This window comes from Sorghum bicolor, chromosome 2, assembly GCF_000003195.3.
Source record: "Sorghum bicolor cultivar BTx623 chromosome 2, Sorghum_bicolor_NCBIv3, whole genome shotgun sequence".
NCBI lineage: Eukaryota > Viridiplantae > Streptophyta > Magnoliopsida > Poales > Poaceae > Sorghum > Sorghum bicolor.
This window is the reverse complement of record NC_012871.2, coordinates 76,925,288-76,934,577: the sequence shown is the minus strand read 5'-3', so window position 1 is coordinate 76,934,577 and position 9,290 is coordinate 76,925,288. Positions and strand designations below refer to the sequence as shown.

Sequence of the window (9,290 nt, the reverse complement as noted above, 5' to 3'; positions counted from 1 at the left end):
AGGACCAGTATGCAATTAGAGAGGTAGTGCGCGGGCGTGGCTGCACGAACGCGTGACACAAATTGGGCAAAATCTTTTTCCCCTTCCTGGGCTCCTGGCGTCGCCAACTCCACTTGTCGGATCTTGCCCGTATGGTATGGAGCTCGCCGGAGCTGCGTCCCCTCGCCCGCCGCCGGAATCCCACGTGGCGACGCCCCGCCCACCTCCGCAGCCGCCGGAAAAGGTGAGCTCGCACCCTCTTCTCTCTCTCTCTCTCTCTCTCTCTCTCTCTCTCTCTCTCTCTCTCTCTCTCTCTCTCTCTCTCTCTCTCTCGTCAAAACCTGTTCCTGCCCCCTCTCCCCCCTGCTTCCTCGGGACCATCTGCCCCGCTGGCCGCGTCTCCTCGTTGCTGGGGGCGTCCAGAGCCTCTTCTTCATCAACTCGCCGCCGCCCATCGACTTGTCCCTCCCCGCCCATATCCTCCGCTGCACCGAGTTCGGCCGCCTCTACCTGCAGATTCTGGGAGGAGTTCCCGGACAACAGCAGCCCCCAAACGGTGCTGCTGTCTTCAGTCTTCCCCATCAGTTCATGATGTTCTTTATTGTTCATTTCGACTATTTGATTTGAGGATAAAGTTACGGCTTTCATGATCCAAGCATATCGCTTTTCCCCCCTTTCCCAATACTTGCGACTGCTCTGTGCCGCTGCCCCTGTTCTTGTTACTTTGTTAGAAGTTTGCAAATAGTTCTAATACTACTGCAAGATATGTCTGATTGTCCCTCTAGCTGCCGATTGTTGTTTCTTATTCTATGGAGACTAGGTTAGGTTAGCTAGACATCATGGCAACCTACTTTTCCGTTAAGCTGGTTGGTGCAATTGCAAACGGCTGATTTTGGGGCTGTGTTTTGTAACAACTAATAGCCGTATGACTTATGAGGGCTCAGTTTGTATCTGAACAACTGATGGTTCAGGTTTCATGACAATATGCAGAGAGAAGATCAGCCTCTTTAGTGATTTCCCTCCACCCCCCCCCCCCCCCCCCCTGAGTACTCATAACTCATCATTAAGTATGATTTCTTGATGTGGCTACCCATCTGGTTCTGTAGAAGGAGTGTTTCTAAACAGCCTGAATTAGTTAGGGCTCTATTCTATCCCTTGTCAAGACTACTCTTGTGATGCAAAATTGCAAAAAAACTGCTATAGGCTGATGTGGATCCTCTATAAAGTTTTTAACCTTGATGCTACTGCTTCTCAGAGCCACAAAATTTGTGATCATAGAGCTAAAGCTACTGTGAAATCTGGGTTTGGGTCCACATGCAGTTATGGTGCCTTGGACACAGTTGTTCCTCAGTGCCGATCTGATTGAGCTCAAATTTCCCAAGATACTGAAACAAAATGGGCCTACCCACTATGCGATTACTAGAGTTAATGATTTTTTTCCTCGTAAAACGAGTTAATGATCCTATGCCAGAGAAATAGCAATCATAAGATGTACTAACACTGTCAAAGTACTAAACATCAAAAGTACACTGTAACCAAGCAGAAGTTTTGGCAATGATACCATACCAGAGAGATTAGTTAACTGCAATAAGTACAGTAACATCATCATCGCCCAGATCTTGATGGAATATGATACACCGCTGAAGATATCTGCTTTCACCATCTTAGCAAACTAGTCTGTTCTCTGAGAACATGCCGATTAAGGTGTTCCTGTTTTACAAAATAAGATGTCAAGGCTTGCTTAGCTGCCAAGAATTTTAGCTTGTGCAAGGAAGGAACAAAAGAAAATTACTGACTGTAGTGAAGAGGATATATAATTATGTGTCTTCTAAGCAAACACTGAGTAAATGTATATGTAAGCATTGAGTACTTGCTTGACTCCTTGGATTTCTAAAGTTCTGTTATTTGACCTATTTTTCTTGCATAAACATATTTAGAGCATCTTACAAATCATATTTGCTGCCATCTCAAAACATTTAGTTTACTTGGTCTTAATGTATTTGTCAGGATGTATGTGAAGATAGAGAGGACATGAGGGTCACCGGGGAGAAGCCATGCACACATCAGGAATTAGATGTTGACCAGACAAATAGTTCTTCTAGCTTTAACAATTCCAGTGAGTGTGAGAATCTGGCACCCAGCAATGACGAAATATCCGGATCAGAGTCCAATTTGGAGATAGCCAAGACGGAGGGTGATGTACCGAGTGGAGAGAAGGTTCTGAAGAAGCCAGACAAAATCCTGCCATGCCCTCGTTGCAATAGCATGGATACAAAGTTCTGTTACTATAACAACTACAACATTAAGCAACCAAGGCATTTTTGCAAGAGTTGTCAGAGGTACTGGACTGCAGGTGGAAGCATGAGAAATATCCCTGTCGGTGCAGGAAGGCGCAAGAGCAAGAGCTCCAGTGCGAATTGCCGCAGCATATTGATTCCAGGCAGCAGTGTAGCTACTCCTGGGGGAGAGGCTTCCCTTTTTCCATTGTCCATAAATGGAAATCAAGCGGCAGTTAGCTTCGGGCCTGATTCCCCTCTCTGCAACTCTATGGCCTCTGTGCTGAAGATTGGAGGAGAGCAGATTAAGAGTTCGAACCCTGCCTCAGCAGCACAGCCCAGAAATGGAGAAAACCAGATGTGCCCACCTTGTACTACATCATCAGATGGTCCAAGGAATGAATCACAAAAGGAAACAGCGAATGCACATCAAAATGGAATCATTGGGCAAAGCAATGGAGTCACTTCTGTGCATCCTATACCATTCTTTCCTGGTCCGCCTTTTGTGTACCCATGGAGTCCAGCATGGAATGGCATTCCCACCATGGCAGCAGCTGTGTGCCCAGCTCCAGCCGAAGCAGCAAATTCTTCAGAAAATTGCACCACAAGCAGTAATGTTCAATGGAATGTGCCACCAATTGTCCCTGTACTGCCACCGGGATTCTGCGGTCCGATTCCAGTTCCTGTAATGCCGCCTTCGGTTTGGCCATTCATTACTCCTTGGCCTAACGGAGCATGGAACGCACCATGGCTTGGACCTAGCTCTACTGTGCCATCATCGTCTCCAACAAGCAGCAGCACATGTTCCGAAAGCGGCTCTCCTGTCCTAGGAAAGCACTCTAGGGACTCCAAACCTCAAGGAGATGAGAAGGCAGAAAGATGCTTATGGATCCCCAAAACGCTTCGGATTGATGACCCTGTCGAAGCTGCAAAGAGCTCAATCTGGACCACTCTTGGGATCGAGCCTGGTGATCGAGGCATGTTCAGACCATTCCAGTCGAAACCTGAAAGGCAGGAACAGATATCCGGCGCCGCTCGAGCCCTGCAAGCAAATCCAGCAGCTCTGTCACGCTCGCGATCTTTTCAGGAGACAACATGATAGAGTATTACTGAACTTGTGTGATATTATTCAAAGACGATGCTATATTAAGAAAAAAGAAAAGCTCTATATTCTGTACAATGATTGGCAACGTAGGTGCTGCTGCTGTCCAAGGCAGCAGGCACCCTTACTGTACCATTGGAAGAGTACATCCTCAAATTTTCTGTTGTTTCCTTGTAGAGCATGCACCAACATATTGGGTTCATGATCAGGTTTCCAGCGTGTGCTTGGTTGTACAAGAATAATTGTTAATAGCTTCCCTTGAGTCATTGTATTACGCTGATCATTCAGCTATGGCATACCCCTGTTTACTACACGCTGTTCACCCTCCCTGACGAGAGGATTCAGTCTGAAGAAATGATTAGCAGTTATGCACTTGATGTGTAAAATGCCAAAATCCTATACTGTTCGTTTTTTTTTCCTTTTGTTTTTGTTATTGGGCCTATGTGTACTGAAGGCTGTTAGTTCTCAGTTCTCATCCATAGGCCGTCTTGAGTGATGAGCACTGAAGACTGAAGTACAGTAGTACTGAGTAGGATTAAGATTTAAGAACATGCAGCCTTGGGCTTCTTTTTTTTTTCCTAGTAGAGCAGAAGCCGGCAGGTTACACTGCCGGATAATGTATGGTATGAATAGCAAGTATAAAGCCTTGGGTTTTCTAGAACTATGAAGAGTGCTTCGGTTGCCTTTTTAAGGAGACTCTACTCTACTATAGTCTGCGCTGCGATTAGTTGGGATGCCCCTGTGCCTTTTGCTCCATTGTCGTTGTGCTGCCTGCCTTTATAGCATCAGCATCCCCTACTCAAGTCTCACAAGTCGTAAAGCTAGCTTTGTTACCCTCTTTGCAGATGTGACAGCTGACTGGGTGCACCGAATTGAACTGCGTGCTCTGAACTCCGACCCTTCTCTTGTATGCGTGCTGGGTCATGCGGCACCCAACTTTGAGATTTTGGGTCACACACAACACAACATAAGCCGCTAGTTCCTCCACTGATTTTGGGTCACACACAACACAACATAAGCCTTGTTTAGATTCAATTTTTTTTTGGATTTTGACATTGTAGCACTTTCGTTTTTATTTGACAAACATTATCAAATCATGAAGCAGCTAGGCTTAAAAGATTTGTCTCGTGATTTACAGGTGCAGTTAGTTATCTTTTTTATCTATATTTAATGTTCCATGCATGTGCCGTAAAATTCGATGTGATGAAGAATCTTGTAAAGTTTTGGGTTTTTGGATGTATCTGATTCACTAGAGCTCGAACGAAATGGGAGTTAGGCCTTGAGAGCACCTAAAACTAATTGTGTTCTGCTCTAATGTCCCATGCCTTGAAGGCCAATGGCTGGCGTCTTTAACCTGGGCCTTGGGCCTTGTTTAGTTCAAAAAAATTTACAAAATTTTTCACATTTCCACCACATAGAATCTTGCGGTACATACATAAAATATTAAATATAAATAAAAGAAATAACTAATTACATAGTTTAACTGTAATTTGCAAAACAAATCTTGAGTCTAGTTAGTTCATAATTAAATAATATTTATCAAATACAAATGAAAATATTATCGTGCATATTTTGCAAAAACTATTGGAAACTAAACAAGGCCCGAGACAGCAGGGAGCGGTCTTTGCGTCAGAGACAGTGGTTGTCGTCAAAGACATGAGACTGCACCTAAAACTACTTGGTCACCACTAAAGAACTCTGTTCCAGCATGTTTCGTTCATCCCAGAGCCAGAGCAGAACTTTAGGTTGCACCGTCAGCACTCTGTTTTTAAACAAAGGTCTTGTTTAGTTGTGAAAAGTTTTTTTTTTTGACACCGTAGCACTTTCGTTTGTTTGTGACAAATATTATCCAATTATGGACTAATTAGGATTAAAAGATTCGTCTCGTGATTTACAGGTAAACTGTCTAATTAGTTTTTGTTTTCATCTGTATTTAGTACTTCATGCATGTGCCGCAAGATTCGATGTGACGGAGAATCTTAAAAACTTTTTGGTTTTTGGGTGAACTAAAGTAGTGTTCTACTAGGGATCACTCAACAGTGGAGATATGATAGTACGTATATAGCATATGTCTATATGGTCATGCATGAGTTAGGCAGAAAGGATATGTATATATCGACATGGGTACATCGTGCAGAAGCAGAGCAGAGGGGCCTGTGGTAGAGTATGTTCTAGTAATAACTTGTAATTCAGTGAAAGCTTGACTTTGCAGCAAATCTTGGCATTAAGACCAGTCTCAATGCATAGTTTTATGGTACAGTTACCAAGACTATAAACTAGGTAACCGAGCCACAAGAGTTTCATGGGGATGAAACTCCTCTCTCATCTGATGAAACTCTTTCATTTAATGACCCTGCCAAGTCAGCAATTTTGCTTATATGGCACCTTATTTAATGTGCATGACACTCTCATGAAACATGCATACAGTTATCAAGACTGTAAACTAGGTAACCGAGCCAGATGAGTTTTATGGGGATGAAACTCCTCTCTCATTTGATGAAACTCCTTCATTTAATGACCCTGCCAAGTCAGCAATTTTGCTTATGTGGCATCCTATTTAATGTGCATGACACTCTCATAAAACATGCATTGAGACTGGCCTAATAAACGGATCCGTTTGGCACCGCTCCAGCTCTACGCCTTGGTTCTTGACTCCGCCAACCAAATTGAGAAGGGATGTACTAGTATACTAGTATATATGTGATTCTTGCTATCTGAAACCGAAAGCCTCTCCTTGAACTGTCCTTCATCATGTAAAAGAAAAAAAGAGAGAGAAAAAGAATATTATGATCATTTTATCCTTTTATTATCTTCTATACAAAGAATTTTATCAAACATTCTTTTATAGGTGGTTCCCCGAGTAAAACGTAAAAGCTACTCAAAAATAAAAACCGTTGTACTACTGTTGTATTCTGCCAACATTTCGTTTGACTGTCATCGGTCTATGGCAACTACTAGTACCGTGAAAAAGAATGAAGGGTAGCTAGCTTCTGCGACTGTGTTGTCTGCTTGTGCGCTAGCTGATTGGTGAAGCTGGCGGCCGGTCGGCAGAGATTCATTCATTCATTCCAAGCAAGGTCGGCCGGCCGGAAGGAAACGCGGGACACGCGGTGGCCTCCTTTTGGTCGTCGGGGGCGGTGAGCTCGCCACTTGCGGCCGAGTGCGCTCGACACGCATGCACTGCACGTCGTCGTCGTCGTCGTCCCAGACCCACAGTGACCATGAGTCCCTGACGACGTCGTTGGATGGTTACGGTTACCTGATGTGTGACCAAACCAGAGTGGCAGAGCAGGATTGCATTTGCGTTCATTCAGATTTCGATTCAGAATTGAACAGAACACTGGGACAATGAAGAATGACCTCGATTGATAATGGCCATATATTAATTAACCAATAATAGTAAGCATGCAAATGGTTGCAATGGTGTGACGACTGGACTTATATGATTGATCTGAGTACACATAGATCGATGTGGATGCGTACTACTATTGGGTACACTCTTTTAACTGTATATATCATGTTGCTTGCTTTGATGCTATATTTATACCATATATACTGCACGTATCATGCACGCATGCTGCTCCAATTCTTTGCATTGCCTCTCCTGTCTATCACACTATCCATGTCATCAGGGACGACGACCAGACGGACGGCGAGCTAGATCGATGCAGCCTGCACGAGCACACACATGTAATTCCAGCTAGCAAGCTTCTGTCGGCATAGTACGTTCACTGACGACACACTGCTTAGCTTGCAGTATGTATGCATGCATGCATGCATCTCCGATCCGAGTAACATCCAATTCCAAGGTACTATACTAGAGCTAGCTAGCTCTCGATCGGCCGGTCGATGTCGATCGGCAATGCAATGTGCTAGCTAGTTAGCCCCTCGTGACCTGTCCAACATTAGGGAACAAAACAACAAAAACTGTCGGATCAATACATGCAGCAATGTTATATTATGTTTGTTTAAGCTGAAAAATGCATGCATATGAGATGTCATCATTGTAGTGTTGGTTCTTCATCATCAATCCATCATTCAGCTATCTAGCATTCTGGCTAGCTAAATAATCATGTGGAGCAGGACTGACCAGGAAGTAGCTCTCGCCCATCTGCAGGCTCTGCGTGAGGACGCCATACTCGTTGACGGGGAGGAGGCCGGCGGTGGAGTGCACCAGCATCACGTCCTGCCCGAACATGGACCGCAGGTCGATCGGCCCCCGCGGCACCTCCGTCGCCACGCCATTGATGAACACCGTCATGCTCGCTGCATATACATGCATGCACAACCGAGTTGAGGTTTAATTATGTCCATGCATGATCATTCCATTCCATTCCATATTTCCATGCAAAGGATCAGGGCTTCAAATATTAGAAGAGACAGGTTCCCAATTATCAAATTGTACTATATACTCATAATTATTTTTGACAGTGTATAGTTGTTTGGCGGTTTTAGATTATGAGCATGCATGTACTGATGAACTAGAATGTTGATGTGATTAGAAATTGGATCTCTTGTCTTAGTATAATTGATATCGTGTGTATATATAATGTTCAGCACACGGCATGAGGGGAAACATGTTATTTGTTTGCATGCACAGCAAGCCTAGCATATCGCATGCATGTGTGTTAAGGTAGTACTAGCTAGCATTGTATAATACTACTGCATAATACTAGTAGTAGTACAGCAAGCAGTCTTGTCTGAATTGAATTAGCAGATATGACATGGCGATGACGAGCTCTCGGTCAAACAAAAATGAACACCCGTCATCAAGAACCGTCCCTCTTGCAGTTAAGTTGCTGTGCATGCATGCTATGATTGATCTACCCATTATATGGATCTAATTGTTGTCATTGGCATGGCACAACTAAACAAAAGAGAACAAGTAGTCATCGAGCTAGATCGAGTCGATCGGAAAGAAGTCAAGTATGAACTCTCTGCATGCGTATAGCAAATAAATTATGGATCAGATCGACTGGCTGGTATTGATGAATATGATGATGTTGTGCCTTGCATGCCAGTACGGATATGATCCAAACGGGCTAGCAGTGAAAGGATTCAATTTCCCTGAACTTGGAAGTGAAGTCGATGAAAACCAAGCATCGATCGATCCTTGGATCGAGAGCACAAAGCATGCATGCATGGCGTGGCTTTTGGCGCGCTCACCTGGCTGGCACGGCGAGTAGTAAAGCTGCTGCTCGTGGTGGGCGACGGCCGCCGAGGACGCCGAGCCGGAGCCACCGCCGTTGGCGTAGCCCATCTGCCGCGAGATGGCGAACAGGTCGTCGCCGCCTCCGTAGTCCAGGTCGCCCATCATCGCGGCGGACGACGGCGGCGGCGAGGGCGGCCACGACGTGGACGCGGACGAGCCGTAGGCGGCGCCGTGCGCGAACATCCCCATCGTCGACGAAGCCGCCGCGTGTCCCGGCGCGAGGCCGGTCGTGGGGGGCGATCCGGACGAGGACGAGGAGCCTGCGGCTGCCGCTGCCGCCGCCTGCGCCTGCAGCTGGCGCTGGCGCCGGCGGGACCGGGAGCGGCGGTTCTGGAACCAGTAGAAGACGTTGGCGTCGCCGACGGCGCCGAAGCGCTCCAGCAGCTTGCGGATGCGGACGGTCTCGTCCTTGGGCGGGTTCACCATGCCGCTGTTGAAGATGGACTCGAGGATGAGTATCTGCTCCGGCTTGGGCGTCCACCGCGACCGCACCGGCTCCGCCGCCGCGTGCCGCTCCGGGCTCAGGCCGCCCTCCATGTCGATGATGGCCGGATGGATCGATGGGCTGCGCGCGGCTACTGCAGTAGTCTGCAGGCAGGAATTAATGGGATCGGGTGATGTTCTGATCTGGTGTTGTTTCGTCTGCCTGCAGGCTGCAGCTAGTGAGCTGCTTCTTTGGTCTCTGCTGGCTGGCCAGTGACTTGCTGCACTATATATATAT

At 46.1% G+C, this 9,290-nt stretch overlaps 2 protein-coding genes across 3 annotated transcripts; one reads left to right on the top strand and one right to left on the bottom strand.

The window, feature by feature from the left end:
* LOC8078579 (cyclic dof factor 2) lies at positions 1–3,743 on the top strand. 2 transcript variants are annotated; one of them, XM_021454031.1, is made up of 2 exons: positions 1–223; positions 1,987–3,743. In XM_021454031.1, exons 1-2 carry the CDS (start codon positions 137–139, stop codon positions 3,352–3,354), a joined length of 1,455 nt encoding a protein of 484 aa, XP_021309706.1. In that variant the 5' UTR covers positions 1–136; the 3' UTR covers positions 3,355–3,743. The 2 variants fall into 2 exon arrangements, with proteins under 2 accessions (XP_021309706.1, XP_021309707.1); XM_021454032.1 differs by having other exon boundaries at positions 48–178; positions 1,984–3,743.
* On the bottom strand, positions 6,707–9,290 carry LOC8074464 (WUSCHEL-related homeobox 11). The gene is made up of 3 exons (XM_021452828.1): positions 8,524–9,290; positions 7,448–7,623; positions 6,707–7,252 (listed from the first exon to the last, which is right to left on the bottom strand). Exons 1-3 carry the CDS (start codon positions 9,104–9,106, stop codon positions 7,238–7,240), a joined length of 774 nt encoding a protein of 257 aa, XP_021308503.1. The 5' UTR covers positions 9,107–9,290; the 3' UTR covers positions 6,707–7,237.

Bases quoted from the DNA above. Each gene is read 5' to 3' on its own strand.
- LOC8074464 (XM_021452828.1), bottom strand. From the start codon at position 9,106: ATGGAGGGCGGCCTGAGCCCGGAGCGGCACGCGGCGGCGGAGCCGGTG. The intron at 7,624-8,523 runs GTGAGCGCGCCA...ATGTATATGCAG, and splicing joins CTACTCGCCGTGCCAGCCAG to CGAGCATGACGGTGTTCATC.
- LOC8078579 (XM_021454031.1), top strand. From the start codon at position 137: ATGGAGCTCGCCGGAGCTGCGTCCCCTCGCCCGCCGCCGGAATCCCAC. The intron at 224-1,986 runs GTGAGCTCGCAC...TGTATTTGTCAG, and splicing joins CTCCGCAGCCGCCGGAAAAG to GATGTATGTGAAGATAGAGA.